This window comes from Sceloporus occidentalis, unplaced genomic scaffold, assembly GCF_023333645.1.
Source record: "Sceloporus occidentalis isolate IW3139 unplaced genomic scaffold, rSceOcc1.0.p SCAF_4, whole genome shotgun sequence".
NCBI lineage: Eukaryota > Metazoa > Chordata > Lepidosauria > Squamata > Phrynosomatidae > Sceloporus > Sceloporus occidentalis.
This window is the reverse complement of record NW_028316984.1, coordinates 36,546,757-36,567,293: the sequence shown is the minus strand read 5'-3', so window position 1 is coordinate 36,567,293 and position 20,537 is coordinate 36,546,757. Positions and strand designations below refer to the sequence as shown.

At 45.6% G+C, this 20,537-nt stretch overlaps 1 protein-coding gene and 1 long non-coding RNA gene across 3 annotated transcripts in view; one reads left to right on the top strand and one right to left on the bottom strand.

Moving 5' to 3' along the window:
• The window catches only part of SP3 (Sp3 transcription factor), a 26,700-nt gene extending 11,852 nt beyond the window's left edge, over positions 1-14,848 (bottom strand). The window contains exons 1-3 of the mRNA XM_089519727.1: positions 14,473-14,848; positions 13,693-13,883; positions 13,373-13,519 (exon numbers count right to left, since the gene is read on the bottom strand). Coding sequence (XP_089375853.1) covers positions 13,373-13,519; positions 13,693-13,883; positions 14,473-14,479 — 345 coding nt within the window. The 5' untranslated portion in view covers positions 14,480-14,848. The remainder of the gene's footprint in view (positions 1-13,372; positions 13,520-13,692; positions 13,884-14,472) is intronic.
• LOC149313742 (uncharacterized) lies at positions 13,388-20,537 on the top strand. 2 transcript variants are annotated; one of them, XR_016280854.1, is made up of 2 exons: positions 13,388-13,481; positions 19,432-20,537. It is a non-coding gene; the product is annotated as an uncharacterized LOC149313742 (long non-coding RNA). The 2 variants fall into 2 exon arrangements; XR_016280853.1 differs by lacking the exon at positions 13,388-13,481 and adding an exon at positions 14,391-14,591.

Here is a 20,537-nt window from a genome sequence, read left to right as displayed (position 1 = left end):
CAGTTTATTTTCGAAAAGAATTAATTACAAATATGGAAATAAAAATAAACATTATCTGATCTTCTGGAATCTGGCTGGTTAGCTTCAACAAGAGTAGACCCAGTCAACGAAAAGCTGAATGAGTCAACACATAGTTAAACTCCACCGATTGAGTGGGTCTACTATAATTAGGATAGTAACTGAATTCATGCCTACGTGCTTAGCCTATCCCCTCTATCAGAATTCAGGGTCACCTTTATAAAACAGCACCTTCCTGAAGATTAATGTGCTGCCATTTTAAAGGTTATTGTGCAGGCAAAACCAACACAGAAAGGCAAGAAAAGACAGCTATGCTCACTCATCTGCCCATAAAACTGCAAAAATGTCAATGACAGGCTCTTCTTCAAAGCGGTTAAATGCCCTTGAGTTGGTCCTGACTCATGGTGACCCTGTTGATGAGACATCTCCAAGACTCCTTATCTTCCACTGCTCTGATTACGATTTGCAGACTCATGCCCATGACCTCCCTTAGTCTTGGTGTGCGGTCTTCCTCGCTTTCTACTGCTTTCCACCTTCCCCAACATGCCTTCTAATGATGTAGCCAAAGTACAACAGCCTCAGTTTCGTCATCTTGGCTTCCACGGAGAGTTCAGGCTTGAGCTGTTCTAGAACCCATTTGTTTGTCTGTTTGGCTGTCTACGGTATCCTCAGCACTCTTCTCCAGCACATCTCAAATGAGGTATACTCTTTCTATCAGCTTTCTTCACTGTCCAGCTCTCATCCTTACGTGGTCAAGGGGAATACATCTGATTGGACAATCCTAACTTTACTGTTCAGTTGTGTATCTTTATGTTTTATACCTTCAAAGACCTGGACACAATTTGTAACACAAACATTTATTTTTTATTTAATAACAACTTATTTTCAGTAGACAACTGTGGCCCTTCAAATATTACTGGATTATACCTCCCACAGACTCTTACAATTCACTATGCTGGCTAATGCCAATGGGAGGTGATGTCCAATAGCTGGAGGGCCAGATGTTGCCCACACCTGTGTTAACAGGTGTTGAATTAGGTGGGGAAAATTCAGTGGCAAAAAAAGGGAGGTGACTTTTGCTGCTCTTCCCTGTGTACCCAATATTGTCATCCAAAAATATGTTCTGAAGAGTTGAGGTTTCTCTAGAGCAGATTTTTAGGAGTGATTGCTGGTGAAAATGAAGTCTGTTTCTACTCCAATGAAACACTGGTGGAAATCCATTTGAAAATTACTACAGGAGTTAATTCCATAACCTGCTTTACTTCATGCAAATGGAGAACATACAAGAACAAAAATATAGGACTATAGCTGCTGCCACACACCAGAGTTCATGTAATTTGTCATGGCTCCATCTTATGGAATCCTGGGATACATAGTCTGTTGTAGCGCTAGAGCTCTGAAAGAGAAAGCTAAATATCTCACAAAAACTACAAATCCTAGAATTCCATAGCATTGAGCCATGGCAGTTAAAATGGTGTCAAACTGCATTAATCCTGCATTGCAGATGCAGCCTATGGCGGGTTATAGACCGCCCATTTGGGGCGGGCTGCACCCGCCTCTTTCCCCGGTGTATCGGGGCCACAGCTGCCAGAACGGCAGCCGCTGAGGCCCCGATCCGCCGCTTTTCAGGCTACGGGGAAGCAGCAAAACACCGCTTCCCCGCAGCCTGAAAAGGGGTGTCCCTGGGGCTTCAAGCCCCAAGGACACCCCGCGGCGGCAGGGAGAAGGAGAAAGAGGCCACTTGGCCCCTTTCTCCATTGCTTCGCTGGGCGCAGCCGTCTGAAGGCTGTGCCCAGCGAAGCAAAGCGCCACTGCAAACCAGGAAGGAGCTCTGAAACGGAGCTCCTTCCTGGTCCGCGGAAAGGGCGCCCTAGGCGCCCTGGCGCGGAGTGAGGACGTCACGTCTGCACCGCCCCGTGTAGAGGCGGCGCGGCCATGATGTCCTCATGACGGCGGCCGTCTGGAATGGCCGCCGTCATTTTTTACGCGCAGAGCGCGTATTAGGGTTAGGGAGGTGCGGAAGCACCGCACTTCCCTAATCCTAGTACGCACTCTGCACGTACCTTCATGGCGGTTTGTAACCCGCCTATGTGTTACAATTTGAGTGTTCAACGTCTTTCTTTACTTTTTGTTTTCCCTTTAGATTGTCCTTAACTGGGCTTCTTGCCCAGTGGTCTTGAGAACCAGTGGTATGGTTTTAGCATTGGACTGCTACTCTGGAGATCAGAGTTCAAATCCCTGCTTGACCATGGAAATCCATTGGGTGACCTTGGGCAAGTCACATCCTCTGAGCCTCAGATGAAGGCAATGGCAATATATATCTGAACAAATCTTGTTGAAAAAACCCTGTGATACATTCACCTTTAGGTGGCAATAAATCAGAAATGACTTGAACACACACAACAAATAGGGACCTCTAGACTACCAGTGTTACAGAGATAAGTCATGGGTACAAACAGTACAAAAAATCTGCATTACCTATTTTCGAGTTCTTTGTAAGAGAAAGGTCTTGAACCTGAGTTTCTATGCCAGCTTAAAACCAAACATCTCAGCAAAACAAAGGTGAAACCCTTGCAGTAACCATAGAGGGAAGATTGTCATTCATACTGAAAGAGTGGACATGGAAGAGGCATTACAGTGGGCCCTTGGTAGCCACTGGGGTTTGGTTCCAGGACCACCCATGGATACCAAAATCTATGGATGCTTAAGTCCTATTAAATACAATGACGTAGTAAAATGGTGTCCCTTTTATAAAATAGCAAAATCAAAATTTGGTTGTTGTTGTTTTTTGTTTGTTTGTTTTTGAGGCAGTTAGGATATTTCCAAGCTGTGGGTGCAGAATCCATGAACACAGAGGCCCAACTATACTTACAGGAACCATCGGTCTGTTGAGCAGTCTGTTGAGCCCCTTAAACTGACAGATTAGATAATATTAGATTCCATCATGTTTATTTAAATTTTTGCATGGCTAAAATGATGTCATTAAGATTGCTGGAGGTGGAGTTAAATGTCATTGAAATTTGTAGTTCTGGGTCCACTGAAAGTCATCTTCAGAATGCCATGTTTTTAAGCCTTGAGAACATGACATAGGATTTAGGCATTGTTCTTGATGCTGTTGGACTGCAGCTCCCAGTGCTCCTCAGCATCATCTATGCTGCCTAGGCTTACTAAGAACTTGACGTCTAACAACACCTGGAATGCCAAAATGTTCCTACTCCTGCTTTAAAAACATCAAGACTTCAGGTATATAACTCCAGGTGGACACGAACTCTCGGACCGATCCCTAACAATTTACAATATCTTGCTGTGAACTCGCTCTTTTAAATCTTTCTTGTGTTGCTTATACAGTCCACCCTCCATATGTGCAACTTCCCATCAGCATATTTCAGCCTGTGGGGGGGGGGGGTGGCAGAGGAGGAGGAGACAGCGGGAAGAGGAGGAAGAAGCAGGAGGAAGGAAGAGGAAGCATTGAAGGAGGGGGAAGGAAGAAAGAGAAGGAAGGAGGAGGAAGAGCAGTAGCAGGGAAGAGGAGGAAGAATAAGAGGAAGAGCAGTGGTGGGGAAGAGGAGGAGTGGCGGGGAGAAGAGGAGGAGAAAAAGTAGCAAGGAAGAAGAGGAGAGAGAAGGAAGAGTAGCAGCAACAGGGAGGATAAGAGGAGGGAGGCAGCCGCCCACCGCAGCAAGGCAGGCTTCAGGTGGGGCAAAGGGGCAAGTCTCAATGAGGACAATGGGGCATGAGCATCTGTGGGTTTTGGTATCCGTGGGTGGATCCAGAATGGATCCCCCCCCCACGAATACCAAGGGCCCACTGTACTCCAAATAAACCAAGTCATGAACTTCACTTGTCAGTGCTTCTGGGTCCAAGGTCATTGGTAGGCCTATCAAACATCCTTCTCATGATCACAATAGTGGTCATTGGTAAAATCCAACACCTGCAAAAATTACTTATATCACAGCCTTTCTAATCCTTCATCAAAATGGCAAAACTCAGAATGTAACCTCCATATGATACTATAAATATTTCATAATTAAGCTATACAGATATCCACAGCTACATTTAAATACAGTGGACCCTTTTATAAGCTGGGGTTTGGTTCCAAGATCCCCCGTGTATAACAAAATCCGTGTATGCTCAAGTCCCATTAAATATAATGACACAGAAAAATGGTGTCCCTTATAAAAAATGGAAAATCAAATGGAATTTATACTTTTTTGAACATTTTCAAACCGTGTATGCTTGAATCCGTGTATAAAAAATCCGTGTATAAGAAGGGCTGACTGTACTTATTTTAAGCAACAATTTGAATATTTTGAGTAACAAAATACCACACCACAACAAAGATGAGAATTTTTCTGGTTTTTTTTTTTTTTAATGCCCTTCGTTGAGGTAAAGGTTTTCCCTTGACAAGATTGTCTAGTTATGTCTGACTACAGGGAGCGGTGCTCATCTTCACTACTAAGTCAAGGGAGCCAGTGTTGCCATAGACAATTCCGTGGCCAACATGACTGCACCAAAAAATGTTACCTTCCTATCAAAGTGGTACTTATTTATCTACTTGCACTTTTACATGTTTTGAACTGCTAGGTTGGCAGAAGCTGGGACTTGTGACAGGAGCTCACATCGTCATGTGGCGTTTGGATCTCTAACTGCCAACCTTGAAATCATCAGTGTCAGCGTCTTAACCACCAAGCCAACGTGTCCCTATGTTTCTGATAGTTGCCTAAATTGTCACAAGCAGATGGTGATGCTAATGAGACGAGTCAGTGCAAGTCCACTAATACTGAGTTTCAAAGAAAATACACACATGAATTTAACAAATCCCACTGATTCTGAGACTCACATGTGCCCTTAGTACAGTACAATGGAATAATTCAGACAATAATTTACAGCCTCGACAAACAAGGCATTAAGGCTGGCATCTGGGTGGAGTGGGAGCGTGGTGTCCACACAACACACACCCCAACTCCACCCCATGTTGGCATGATGCAGCGTCCAGATGACGCAGCATCAAAGGAGCACCGAAAAGCCACAGCAGATAGCTATGGCGCCCATTCCCAATGCAAAAAGGAACAGCTTTTTGTGGCTCCTTTTTGCACCGCGGAAAGGCCAAATTGGGACTGCAGCATGTAGTTGCCGTGGCCCCAATCCAGCACTCTTAGGGGCAGTCTGTTGAGCTCCTTAAACTGACAGATTAGATAATACCACATGAGCTACAGTGATCCTTGAGTTCTGTCAAATCCAGTGACTCTCTTAGTTCAGAAATCCAGCTTCAGCATAAAACTCAGAAAAACTTTTTCAGTAACTAGAGATCTACCTCACAGAGATTTGTTGTTAGAACTAAACAGCAAGCATTGGAAAAACATAATTAAAGTACACACAATTTCAAATCATTGGCAGGCTACTGTTCCTCCTCTTGTTGACACAACAGTAGGAGAGTAAAGCCTCCTATTTTCATTTTTGATTACATCAGCTTCCTGTTACTTACGAACTTGGGGAAATGCTCTTTATTCTAACTCTTTCTAGGATCAAAGTAGGGCTGGACAAGATAATAATAATAATAATAGGATTTATTTATATGCCGCCCAATCACTGGGAATCCGGGCGGCTTACAACAGAGGGGATAATAGACGGTTCCCTGACCTCAGGCTTACAATCTAAAAAGACACGACACAAAAGGACACGGGAATGGTGGGGGGGAGGGGATCAGGTCCAGCATTCTTCTCTCCCTCTGAGGCCTGGACCAAGGCAGATGGACAAGGCAGAGGGCTCGTTTTCTTAATCGAGGCCGGGCCCAATGGCATTGGGCCTGTCCTTTCACTTGTTCTTGGATCCAAACTTTCATGATTTGTTTCAACTAAGAATTTAGTTCCGCAAGTTCATAATAGGGAACTGTGGGTGTGTCAACAGCAGAAGTGTTCATTTCCTTTCTGATGCCAAAGAGCAGAAATCCTGAGGCTTGCTATGGTGACCATAATTTAAACCAGTGGTTCCCAAACTTTAGTCCTCCAGATGTTTTGAACTTCAGCTTCCAAAATTCCTGAATGTTGGTCAAGTTGGCTGGGGCTTCTGGGAAATGAAGTCCAAAACGCCTGGAAGACTAAAGCTTGGGAATCACTCATCTAAACCTTGGCTTAGATAGGGATGAACAACATGCATCCTTCACTGTTGGCACTGTGACTAGAGCGGCTCAGAATTACAGCCCAACATTTCCCAACTGGAGTATGACTACAAGCCACATCAGGGCGTGTGTGTCCAATACAGCTTTTGAAATCTCCCTGACCCCCTCAGCCCCATGCAAACAATACTCAGTCCCAAACCCCACTGTTTAAGGGGTCAAAATCTAAGAATCACAACTGCTCTGAGGGGCTTAAAATATTGTTTCATCAACTTCAAAAGGCAACTAAGAGTTATGTGGGTCTCTTCCACTTGCCCAAAATGGCAATTAACACAGTTCAATATGGAAAGACTTTCAAACTTCTTGTTTTCTTCATGTTTTCTTCTTTGGTTTCAATCTTATACTGTTTAATCTTGTTTTAAGGGGGGGGTACTGTGTATATATGGTTGTATTTTAACTTGTTGTACGCCGCTTTGATTGCTTCGCAAAAAGTGGGAAATAAATAAAAAATATTTTTATTTGTTATGGAATAAGGATATGTAGAACTATTTTAAACCAAGATTTAGTTTTAACTATAAAATCAGAGACAAAAGCTTTCTACATCCCCCCCGCCCCCAGGGATTGATTCAATGCCTCAACTTATGTAACATGTGGGCTCAAAATAATTATACACAGCCCATATTCAGAGTATATTTACACCTGATTCCTGATCCTCAAAGCACATGACTCAAGTAGTCAAGGTTCATTCAGTGCAGTGACCTACAACTTCCTTATGAAAATACATTATTAAAATTAGTACATGTTGCAACTATGTAATTGGGGCATGTACACACTATTATAGTGTGCTGTAAACATTGTTATATTTGATCTCAATACTAAATGCGTTTAATTAGAAGGAAATCCCATTAAGTTCAATAGAACTCAGCATCACAGTTAAACTGCCTTAAAATCACAATCTCAAGGAGTTGTTTATATAAACATCTTCATTTCTTTTCTACCTGTAGTTTTTAAACAAAGGGCGGGGAGCTCTTTCAACTTGAGGGCCAAAATCACTGTCAGAAAAATTCTTCCGGAGAGAATCATTCCAGAAAAGGGTGGGGCCAAAAATATTAGCATATTTTAGCTTAAAGCTCTTAGAGATGCCTCTCCTAAGCCTTAGGAGAGGCATTTCAACCTCTTAGAATGGAGAAACCAACAAATAATGGTATCATGGAGAATGAAGACATAACATAAATGAATCCTACATCAAGAATTAATTCTATATCTTGTTATGCTTTAATTGCTTGGCGTACTCTACCACTGCTGAAGAGTTTATACTTTCTCCATGAACATATCTTAAAGTGCATTTTATAAAAAGCAGCACATGGCACTTGGAGTTTAGGATTTTCTCTGATGCTATCAATTCCTTATATGCCTGCAATTATCAATTTTGATTATTGCACACCACTATTTTTTTTAAAAGAAAGACAAAAAAGAAAAAGGAAAGAAAACGTATGTGTTCTGCTCAGTAAAGAACTCCATGAAATCCAATGCGTTTTACAGGATCTGAAGGTTTCAAATGTTCAGAATATAGGGAATATCTTTTGAAGATGGTAGCAAATAGCAAACAAGTTGTTATAATGAGTCAGTTTAAAGATTTCAGAATTCTCTTAAGAAAATATTGTAACTGTAATACCAAGTAACAGAAAGGTTCAAAGGGGACAAAATAAATCTAGGTGAAACCTTAGATCAAAACAAAGATGCCCTAAATAGTATCATTTGTCCAGAAACTCTAAAACCACTACCACCTTTGTACAAGTCATACAAAGCTTCAAAGTATACAATGGTACAAAGTACCAGTGCTCTTCAGTCAGTGGTTACCACAATTATTTAAGGGGGAGAGGGGAGAATCAGAATAGGAAGCAGGCAATGAGAGAAGCATAGTAAATTAATTATCTGCAAGTATAACAGAAAGCAAGATTTTAACATTTTTTTAATCCAGTAAACATAAAAGGAGGCACAACAGCTGAAACAGAAAGAGAAATTTGGGCAGAGAACTTTACTAAAACATAAGGAAACAAGATACCCTGTCCAAGTAAACCTTAACATGGATTGTAAGAAAGGTCCATGCAACTTTGTTGGTATTTATTGTACAAAACAGTCCTAGATCTAAATGAAAGTTGTCACAAAGGGAAAAAATCTATACTACAAGCACACAAGCTCATCATTAAAATAAATTTGGAACCTGCAAGAATGAACAAGCAGGAAATCTTATTTATTGTATAAAAGAATAAGGGTATTCAGCTCCAGTGGTACAGGAGCACATTCTGTTTAACCTGCAGCACTCCAGTCCTGTGCCTTACATCAATTGCTATAAATAGGCAATAGTTACTGCCCTGAGCACAGCACAAGAACTAGAGGTATCCAGAACTTTCCACTCCATGCAGCACTGTAGTTCTCTCTCATTTAATCTGTGAAATGGGTAGACTCTCAAAACAAACCAATGTTTTGAAGGCTGATTAATCCAAAACTCTGCGTATATCACACAGAATCAAATCACGTTCCTACTTCATGGCACATTCTCAGATATTCTTCCATCTGGATAACTGAAAGAAGCTTAGTTACTTCATCTGTTCAATTTCCCCTTCACTTTGATTTCTCCACCCCAGCTTCTCAATATTCTGTGCCTCCAGAAGGGTAAAAAGCATGCTCAGCCTTCTCTGCATTTTCGGGGTAAGAGGAAGGAATTTTAATTTATCCTTTGTAAGAAGAATTAGGCAAACTTATGTTTTATGCAAGTAACAGTTTGCCCCAGAACTGGAAACCAAGACTTCATCTGCACTGCAGAAATAATGCAGTTTGACCCCACTTTAACTGTCATGGCTCAAGGTATGGAATTCTGATATTTGTAGTTTTGTGAGATATTTAGCCTTCTGCCAGGGCGCTCTGGTGCCACAACAAACTACAAACCCCAGAATTCCACAGCACTGAGACATGGCAGTTAAAGCAGTGTCAAACTGCATTATTTCTGCAGTGCAGATGAGGCCCAAGTTAACCCTCATGCCCTAATTTTTTAAAAAAAGCATTGGCGGGATACAAACCGCCGCTTTGCGGCGCTTCCCCGCCGCCGCCGTTTGCTCCGCGCGGGAGCTGCAGCAGTCAAACCGCGCGGCTCCCGCGCGGAGCAAAAAAGAAGCTCCATTTCGGAGCTTCTTCTTGCGGCGCCTCTATGACGTCGCGAGGCGCCTGGCGCGGACTCGCGACGTCATAGGCGCCGCGACACGTCTGGATGCTATGCGTCCAGCACGTAAAGATGGTGGCGCCCATGTAGAAGGGGCGCCGCCATCTTGTACGTATAGGATACGTACTAGGGTTAGGGGGTGCGGAAGCACCGCCCCTTCCTAACCCTAGTACATATCCTATACGTACTATATGGCGGTTTGTATCCCGCCATTGTATGAGTTGATATTTTCTGACTCCAATGCGAATTTTGTTGTTATGTGCCTTCAAGTGAGTTCTGACATATGGAAACCCTAAGGCGAACCTATAATGGGATTTTCTTGGCAATATTTGTTCAGAGGAGATTTGTCATTGCCTCCCTGAGGCTGAGAGCATGTGACTTGCCCAAGGTCACCCAGTGGGTTCCAGAGGCAAGCTGCAACTTGAACTCTGATCTCCAGAATTGTAGTCCAACACTCAAACCACTAGGCCACTCTGGCTCCTTAAGGAGAATTACTTAGGAGTATACAAATATCAGATATCCAAGGGCTATACAAATACCTGATGTTTGATGGAACATACTTTATTCCATATGTGTACCAGATCACATGTATTCCACCCAAACATCTAGAACCAGAAAACATTAAGTGGAATGAAAAATAAAATTTGATTAAATGAAGCATTCACTTTTTGAAGTACAGGAAGCTTCCCCATATATGATGGGTGGGTTAGGGACCAGAGGATTATCAAGAAGTAGAATTGCTTGACGTATGGGTATTCCTTAACAAATATTGGATGACTTTTTTCCCCCTCAAATGGAGCCAACCTACTGAGAACCACAGCAAACCACTTCTGTTCTTCACATCATGGTTTGTTGAAAGATGTAGCCAGACATTTTAGCTGGGATAAAAAAAAAAGTACCATAGAGTCAAAGATACATTTTTTGCTTATTTTTTTACTTGTACAAAAAACTGTGTATGACAAGTGGTTAAGTTTGAGAAAATTGTTTACAACTGTTCAAGTGACAATGCCATAGAATGTATATGTTGTCACTATAGGTGTGTGGGGAGTTTGGAACAAAGCATGCCTCTTAGGAACTGAAATGTTACAGCCTAGAATGTGAGGATAAAATCTGTGAGGAAAACAATAAACATGGCAACCATGGCCCAATTCATTTGCCAGAGCAAGCTTCAGGTAGCTGGGAAGCACGGTTTGAAAGAAAGAACTGGAGTGCATGAGAGAGCACTCAAAGTTAAAGTGTGATTATCACACTGAGTCTGTTATAGTTTGGTCACATCACAAGAAGGCATGACTCACTAGAAAAGACAATAGTGTTGGAATAGAGGGTCTCAGAAAGAAAGACTGTATGCCAGATCGATAAGACTCAATCAGGAAGCCACAGGCCTGAATCTACAGGACCTAAGCAGAAGAGTGGAGGCCGGGGAGGCTTGAAGATATCCCATTCGTGAAGTTGCCATGAGTCAGGGTTGACTCAAGGGCAGTTAGCAACAACTACAGAAGAGAAATGGTTGTGGCCTTTCAACTAAACCTTAATGAGAATCATACTCTATCACTAGTTTTTTGTGGGGTTTTCGGGCTATGTGGAGAGAAAGCTAAGTGCTTTTGTCTTATTATCATAAATGATAACAATATTTTCTAGGAACATGTCAAAACATTACATGATGCATTTGATGTAGAAGATTTATTTCAACTTTGTATGCTTAAGCAAACAATCCCTTTAAAAAGATTCATGTTAACTCTTCAGCCCATCTCTCTTCATCTGGCATCATTATTGTTAGTGTGAAGAAAAACAGAGATCCAGATTTTCTAGTGCCATGAATGAGACAATAATACAATGGCATAATGGTTTCCCAGATGGTGTTTCCTAACTGTATTCACCTAGTTTTCCTCAGCCCAAACACCATAGCAGTTATCTATCAGGTGTTAGCTGCAAGTATCCTGAGCTGGAGATGGTACATTGAGATATATGACTAAACCACAGACAGCAATTGTATTATATTATATTTCCATAATTATCTACAAAAAGTCACAATAACAACTTTTTCTGTGGACAACCATTTCAATTTATGTTGCCTCTGTCCTGCATACCTATTTCATGTCTTCTTCTCCCCACCCATTTTTCCTTTAATAAATTCCTGTTTACCCTTAAAAAAAACCCCACTTAATATAAACTTAGGTTACTAACCAAAAAAAAGTACACTTTTAATGTTCTTCCAGTACCATTTTAGTTCCTACTTTGAGGAACCCAGGATGGAGAATTTTGGCCATGTCAAAATCTTGCTTCAGGCTGTCTGAGAATCTGAGACCACACCGCTGCACTATTTCCCCTTTGCGTCACATTTGGAAGGACATGCACAAGCAAGTTAAATTCTGGCTTTGTTCCAGATTCTGACACTAACTCACTGAGGCTGTGGACCAGCGATTACAACTGGAAGAGCATCTTAGCTTCCTGGTGTGTTGTAAAGATAACAAATACTTTCTTTCTCCTAGGAGAGGCTACAATCCTTAATCCACCGGCACGGCTTTTGCACTGTAGTGAGGTTGAGATGGTTCCCAAGCACTCAAGTGGGTAGAGAAATGCAAATTAAATCAAGTGGACAAATTCTAAAGGAGAGCTCTAGTTCAAATGTTAACAGGTTCTGCCAAGGGACACTGAAAGAGGAATCCTACACACAGGTATCCCAAAATACAAAATCTGAATAAAGCTTAAGCTTGAATTCCTACATTTAAATTTGTTTTTATGTTTTATTTTCATAGGGAGAACACCCAGAAGGCTGCTCAAAAGACGCAGATTTCCACTCAACGTCGAAGGTACAGTTCATCACTTGACAAAAATATGTCAAAATAAGACACTGTGCCCAATCCTTGTACACTAATGACACAGCTGAACCCTTAAGACAATCTGAACCCGTCACCTAAATACCCCCAACAGATCAATCAGGAAACCATTGGGCTTAAAGCCTGATCTGTAAGGAGCCCACCACCCACCTTGGAATTGGGTCACTTAGTTGGCTAGACAGTAAACAATTGTTTTTGCCCGTCTTTTAAATGACGTGCCACCCTTGCCACCCCACCACCTAGTAACAACGTATTTTTATGGGGGAGGTCAGAGGGCAATGGAGGACAAAAAAATGTAGGGCGTCCCTCGAGGACAACGGAGGACGTGGCCGATTAAATGTGAGTGTGTGCTTCTTGGTGATGCTCAAAATGGAGTCTGTTTTGGAATGCAGGGCAGGTCCTGGAGAAAGGGGTCCGGAGTGAGGCATACAGATAAAGGCATCTGTATAATTTGGGGGGGGGGGTGTCCTCTGGCCACCCAGGGCAAGGCATACGGATAAAATTATCTCTGTGCTTGTAACACCCCTCCCTCTCCCTCCCTCCCTGTAATCTTGATGCCGTTCAGGATCCGCAGTGTGCGGAGGCTGCTGCAGCAGCTTCCTTCCTTCCTTCCGCTGTGGGGCTCCTTGGGCTCCTTTTCCGCCAACAGCCATTTTGCCCCTCAGAAAACATCCCTCCTTGCCTCCTCCTGCCTTCATTTTCTGAGCAGGGAGGGGGAATGACAGATGGCAGTCAAAAGGGCTCCCGGGGAAAGGGGGGACTGTGTGTAAGAGAGGCAGCCAGAGAGACCCTCCTCCCTTTTTGGGGAGCATGGAAGCCTGGGTGAAGCCAGGGGGAAGTCCCACCGCCGCCGCCTCCTTCCTCCTTCTCCTCCTCCTCCTCTTCCCCTCCGCCCCAGGGAAGGAAGGCAGGGAGGAAGGAAGGAGGGAAGGAGCGGCTCCTCCCGGAGAGAGGAGGAGGAGGAGGAGGCGGCGGCAGGGGGGAGCCTAGGGACCCCCCTCCCGGGCGGGCGGTCGGGCAGGCAGGTCGGCCTCCAGTTCGTCCCTCCCCCGGGCGGGCGGGCAAAGCGAGGCGATGCGGTGTGTGTCTCCCATCCTCCCTGCGTCCCTCCCTCCCTCCCTCCGGGCGGGCGAGCAGTCGGTCGGTCTCCCTCCGTGCGAGGCCCCCCTCCGCCTCACTCACCGCTCCGGCCGAAGGGGAAGCCTCCTCGTCGTCCTCCTCCTCCTCCTCCAGCTCCTCGTCCTCCTCCTCCAGCTCCTCCTCCGGCGACGGAGGGCCGATCTTGCTGCAGGTAGCCGCCAAGAGCGCCAGCGGGGACGGCTGGGCCTCCTGCGCGGGAAGGGCAGAGAGAGGGTTAGTCCCGGGCGGCCTCTTCCTCCGGGCGCCACTCGGGCCCAGCATGGCGGCGCTGGCGCTGGCGCTGCTGCTGGAGGAGCCTAGGCCGCGGGCCTTGTGTGCGCCGCTCCGGAGGGGGAGGGAGGCTGGCGAGGCGCCTTGCTTACCTGCGGGGTCCCGGGCTCGTCGGAGGCCTCGGGGGGCGCCGCAGCGGCGCTGGCGTTGCTGCCGTTGTTTCCGTGCTGCAGATACTCCCCCTGGGCGCCCCCTCCGCCGCCGCCGCCTCCTCCTCCGCTGCTGCTGCTGCTGTCCACGTCCAAGGCAGCCATTTCCTCCTGCTTCACGGGCTTCTCGGGAGCTGCGGGCAGAACGGGGGGGAGGGAGGGAGGCAGGGAAGGAGATATTTCGGCGGCCGCAGGCGGAGGTATATCTATTTATCCATAGATACAGATATAGAGATCTCTATATTCTCAATCCAGGGAGGGGTTTCTCAGCTCCTCGCCGCCGCCGCCTTAGTAGTAGCAGCAGTGGATAGTAGTTGGGGGAAGGGAGTCCCTGTCGGGCGGGCGGGCGGATGGACGGAGGGGCTGCGGGCGGGAGAGCTGGCCCCTTCCCTTCCTCCCCTCCCCTCCTCCCTCCTTCTCCCCCTCCTTCCCGGCCAGGGCCTAAGCCTACCTCCCGCGCACTGGAGCCCGCCCTGCCTGCTTTCCCTCCTCCTCCTCCTCCTCCTCCTCTTGCTCCCTCTCCCGCTGCCCCTGCCCCTCTCTCCTTCTTCTTCTCCTCCCTCCCTCCTCCTTCTCCTCCTTCTCCTCCTCCCCCTGGCTCTGCTCCTCCCGCTCGCAGCCACAGCCGCTCCAGCCACGCTCCCGAGCAGACACGGCGCCAGGAGGAGGAGGAGGAGGAGGAGGACCAAGGGGGCTGCCTTCCCTTTCCCGCCCCGTACGCACCGGTCATGGCGGGTGTGCCAGCGGGAAGGAGACAGGCCTCGTCTGCCGCCGCCGCCGCCGCCTCAGAGAGCAAAGAGGAAGGAAGCGAAGCGCGCTCTCGCCGCCTGCCTGGCTGCCTGGTTGGTCCGCTCTCTCTCGCTCTCTCTCTCGCTCCCTCTCTCCGCTTCCCGCGCAGGCCCGCTGCTCTCCTAAGCGGCCTCCCCGGCCACGGCTGCCATGGCTCCGGGCCTTTGGGTGTCTGCCTGGAGCCCGACTCCGGGGCTTCCCCGCTGCCTTGATTGACGGCGCCGAAAAGGTGGGGCTTGTGCGGCGGCAGAGGGGGAACGCGGGGGCCCCGCCGACGCCACTACTACTACTACTACTACTCTTCTGCCGCCGCCGCCTGTCCGCCTTCGCCGGAACTCCCGCCCACGGCGCCCGCGCTGGTTGGACGCCGCCATCCTCGGCTCCGGCGCCCATTGGCTGGCGGCACCCGTCGCTCACCCGCGCCGCGCTCTGATTGGGCCCCCGCCCTCAGCCTCTCCCGCCTCGGAGAGAGATGGCTTCCTGTTTTGTGGACAGGGTTTGTGTGAGAGACAATGAGGCAGGCCTAGGCCCCGGTGGGCCTCGGGCGGAGAGGACGGGAGAGGCCCAGGCCCCAGGAAGCCTCCGGGCGCCGCTCCCGCCCTTTGCCTCCTCAGGAGGACGTTTAGGCTGCGTCCACACGGGAGAAATAACCCGGTTTTGCCCCACTTTAATTCTTTTTCTGGCTCATGGCTATGGAATTCTGGGAGTTGGAGTTTGTTGTGGGCCCAGAGCGGAGCAGAACAACAACAAACTCCAACTCCCAGAATTCCATAGCCATGAGCCAGACAACAAGTTAAAGCGGTGCAAAACCAGGTCCTTTTTACGACACCAGAGTGACGTCGCGACACACTCACGATGTAAGCGATGCATGGTGCCGTGTGGACACTGTGGCGCTTATGTCACAATGGCAGCACCTATATACACGGGACACCGCCATTAGTATACCGCCACACCATACTAGGGTTAGGGACCATGCAGTTGGTGTACGGTCCCTAACCCTAGTATCACAGCCACCACACCACAAAGTGCCCGTCTGTATTGGGCCCATAGTTCCCAGGTTTGCATAGAATGACGCAACAGCACATAAAAGCGGGGTCAAGGTGCATTATTCCTATAGTGTAGATGCACACTTATAAAGGTACACTCGTCCCTCCATATTCGTGGATTTGATTATTCACAGATTTGATTAATACGTTCTCTCTAGCAATATCTGGGTCCTCCTCCAGTGCAACTCTATGGTCAACTTTAGCTAAAAGTTGCACTGAAAGACCTAAGATTCCTAGATAGAATACTCTACTAGGCCTTTGTAGCTCCTCTAGTGCAGTTCTATGGTCATTGTCTGCCGGACGTTGACCACAGAGTTGCCCTGGAGGACCTAGAGATTCCTAGAGTGGTGTCCTCATGTAAAAACATGGTTTTGTTATGCACGCATTTTCCATTTTCACAGGGGTCTTGTGCCCCTAACCCTAGCAAATATGGAGGGACAACTAGCAAAAGCTTAGGTTCAGAACTGCCTTCTGACCCCAATTTCAATCCATTCCAACCCCCTTCTGCCATGCAGGAACACAGAATCAAAATACCCCTGACAGATGGCCACCCAGCCTCTGTTTCAAAACCTCCAAGGAAGGAGATTCCACCACACTCTGAGGAAGGAGTGTGTTCCACTGTAAAACAGCCCTTACTGTCAGGAAGTTCCTCCTAATTTGCTTTTTAATATCAAGACTCCATAAATAATAAGCTCCACAAAGCATTTAGTATGTTCAACTGACAGTACACTCATTCCTCCATATTCGCTAGGGTTAGGGGTACAAGACCCCCGTGAATATGGGAAAACCGCAAATAACAAAAACACCATATTTTTACCTGAGAGGACACCTCTCTGGGAACTGCACTGGAGGAGACACAAACGCCTAGTAGAGTATTCTCTCTAGGAATCTTAGGTATTTCACTGCAACTGAAATTGACCATAGTGTTGCACTAGAGGACCTAGATATTCCTAGAGAGAACATATTAAATAATAATAATAATAAATAATAAAAAATTTATTTCTATACCGCCCTTCCATTGATCAGGGCGGTGTACAACATATTAAAACACATACATACAACAGAGAATACATATATTAAAAACAAATTAAAACCTAGTCAGCCAGCCATCTTGCCGGCAAAAAGAGGGGGGAGGCCATCAGGATCTTCAATCGGGGAATGCAGCTCGAAATAAGAAGGTTTTCAAGTCCCTTCTAAACTGAGCCAGGGAGGTAGCCGAGCGGAGCTCTGCGGGCAGCATGTTCCAAAGGGCCGGGGCAGCGATGGAATACGTCCTCCTCGATGTGGAGGTGAATCTGGCCCCTGGAACCCTAAGTAATTGCTGCCCAGAAGTTCTGAGGGTGCGGGGCGGAATGTATGGGGAGAGGCGGTCCTTCAGGTATCCTGGGCCCAAGCCATGAATCCGTGAATAATCAAAACCGCAGATATCAAAGCCTCAAATATGGAGCGATGAATGTATTAAAATGTTTTCACAGGGCTTGCTGTAAGCCCACAAAGCAACCCATCTTGGGAGAAATGAGTCCAAGGCCCATTACAAACGGGTATTAAAGTACGCGATGAGCGCGTACTAGGGTTAGAAAGGGGCGTCCTTTCCGGACACCCCTAACCCTAGTACGTGCTCGGCACGTAGAAAAAGGCGGCGGCCGTTCCACAAGGCCACTGCCATCACTACGTCATGACCACACCGCCTCCAAACGAGGCGGCACGGTTGTGACATATTGGGGCCGTTTCGGAGCTCCTTCCTGGCTTTGCGTCGCTGGGCACAGCCTTCAGACGGCTGCGCCCAGCGACTCAGAGGAGAAAGGGGCCAAGTGGCCCCTTTCTCTTCCTCCCTGCCGTTGCGGGGCGTCCTTGGGGCTTGGAGCCCCAAGGACACCCCTTTCCAGGCGGCAGGGAAGCGGCATTTTGCCGCTTCCCTGCGGCCTGGAAAGCGGTGGATCGGGGCCTCAGCAGCTGCCGCTCTGGCTGCTGAGGCCCTGATCCAGTGGGGAAACGGGTGGGTGCAGGCCGCCGCTTTTCAGCGGTCTGTAACCCGCCCAAGATTCAAAGCACATAATAAGCATCTCTTTAAAGCAGTGGCCCCCAAACTGTGCCCTTTAAGAGATTTGGGACTTCAGCTCCCAGAAGCCTCAGCCATGTTGGCCACTAGTCTGGGTTTCTGGGAGTTGAAGTCCAAAATCCCTTAAACAGCACAGTTTGGGGACCACTGCCTTAAAGTGTGGCAATTCTGGCGTTGGTTTTAATGTTTATCTAAACTGTTTTTCCAGGAAGCAGTCCAGCTGAGATCCAAGGAGAAGTGTTCATTCGTTGTAATAAATATAGTCCTAACTCCCAAATACCTGAGGAACTAGACTTAATATGATACATATTTTATCATATACAGTGGGCCCTTGGTATCCTCTGGAGTTTGGTTCTCGAACCCCCCGTGGATACCAGAATCCATGTATACTCAAGTCCCATTATACATAATGGCATAGTAAACTGGTGTCCCTTATATAAAGTGGCAAGTTTGCTTTTTGGAATTCATATATATTTTTAATACTTTCAAGCTGTGGATGCTTGAATCTGTGGATAAAGGATCTGTGGATACAGATGGCCAATTGTATGTGTAAGGAATTGGAGAGTTTTTAAAAAGTGTCTTGAATTTTTATATTACCCCAGGTTTCACCCAACAGTATAAATGTCATGATGGTGTTTTAGTTCTTCATGTATTATCCAGCATCATAGATTTTGGATGGTTTGTGTTGAAGTGTTGCTGAATTTTAAGGCATACAGTCTGATAATTTGCATATTTACTCAGAATTCAGACCCATTTTGTTGAATAGGATTTACATCCCACTTTGTTTATTGGGACTTATTCCATAGTAGCTGATGAGGATCACAGCTTACATAATCCTATAAATTTGAGTATTTTTCTGTTTTCCTTTTGGATGACTTTCAGTGGATAGGGCTATGACAGTGAAAGAAAAGCTAGTATTACGTAGTAACCTCTATTTAATATATGATTTAGATATTTTCATTTTTAAACATGTATTTTTCTGCCTCAAGTCACCAGGAAGCCACATACATGAATAATTAGGGGGTCTGTTGTACCACTTGACATATTATTATATTAACAAATGACAGTGGCTTAATAGTATGTCAGTGGGAAATTAATTTTTGGTTCGTTGGATGTTTGGGGCAACTGATACAAAAGTATAGTACTGTTTGCGCAATCTTGGTTCAGCAGTGAAAGAGATCTGTGTGAACAGGTTTGCTTGTTGAATAAAGTAACCTACTCATATAGTACAATTTGTTGTATGTAAATCCTGATCCAGAACAGGATCCATGTATGTAGTCTGCTTCCATATTTGTGTCACTCTTGTAGGATCATTGCACGGATGTCTCAGTTATAATTGAAGTAATATTTTATTGTATTCTAACTGTGTGGCAGACTCAAAACTTATCTGCCTTTGGTTGTATTACTATCTCACTTTGAGAATCAAGTTCATGCAGAAAGGTTGCTGGTTGAGAGAAGATTTTAGCTAGTAAAATAAATCTGTCTACACTGATTTATAAGTCCAAAAACAGCATGATTAGTATCACCTGGAGGAATTAAAGAAAGTAGCCTTTTTTGATATTGTATGACCCTAGTAAAATTATTTGCTTTGAAGGCTGTTGACAATGCTTAGTTCTAATTTTTTTACAAAAAAACCTACTTTAAAAAATAAAAACAAAAGTCTTAATGGCAATGGCAAATACATGTGGTATGAGCCTACCTAGTCTCAGATTAAAACAGGTTAACTAAATACTTAAATATTTTCTAAACTAAGGAAAAAATACAAATAAAAATATTATTTTATTGCAGGTCCTGATTGTGCAATGCTGGTGTTAACTAAACAAGATAATGTCAGAAAAGTTAAACTGCAGTTGCCACTGAGTGTCCAGAATCAACATCCTCTCTCAACATACAACAAAGTGGAACCTGTGTATTATCTTCCAAAAGTAACAAAGACGCTACTCACAAAACCAGTGCAATTCATAAGAACTGATGTGGGGAGGTGGGTACAGATGGCTGGCACAACACTTCAGATTCAGTGAGCTTTGAAAACTGACCTGAACAGTTCATTTGGAAAAGCTAGATGAGGCATGGTACTGAGGTGAGTATAATTGGCCCCTGGGCTAGTTAGCGTCCAGCCTGCAAGCTCAAGTACAACAGCATGGAATTGCATAGGGTAGAAAATGAAATTTAAAAAGATGATGCTGGTAAAGGTAGAAGGCAGGAGAAAGACAGGAAGACCAGATGGATAGACTTAATCTGGGAGACCAAGGGCCTACTGAACCTGAGCAGAGAGATAGGGGATAGAGGGGCTTGGAAATGTTTCATTCACGGTCACCATGAGTCAAGGTCGACTGGAAGGCAGCTAGCAAACAAGAAAATGAAATACCGCAAAAAGTCCTTCCTAAGACTGTATAATTGTGCAACAGATGTCAAAATTGAGGGATCCATAGCATAAGGGATCAAATTATGCCAGGAGCTGCCAGTAGCAACTGGTGCATCTCAGTAGAGCAGTGAGTCTCCTCTAGGTTTTAGTCAGAAGTTGAAATGCATTTAATTTGTTTTGGGAGTAAACTCCAGCACCCTAGATAGCTCTTTTAAAGTTTGGATGGGGCGGGGTTAATTAACTGCCCTGGTGATGTGGAATCCACCAGATGCCACTGAGAACAGTTCTGCATTAATCACATATTTGGGGCGGTGGGGATTTCTCCTTATATTATGTTGTCTTTTTCCCCTCAAGAAATCAATTGAAAGGAAAACAGAATAGCTGCAGATTATTTTAGTAGTAGTGCTGGGGCTTGTTTGAAAACATGCTGATATATTACAGACATTTATACTATGCAATTAAGTGCATGCTTGAAATGTTGTGGCCTTATTTTTTAATTCATTAATAAAGTACTATTTCTTTAACCAAA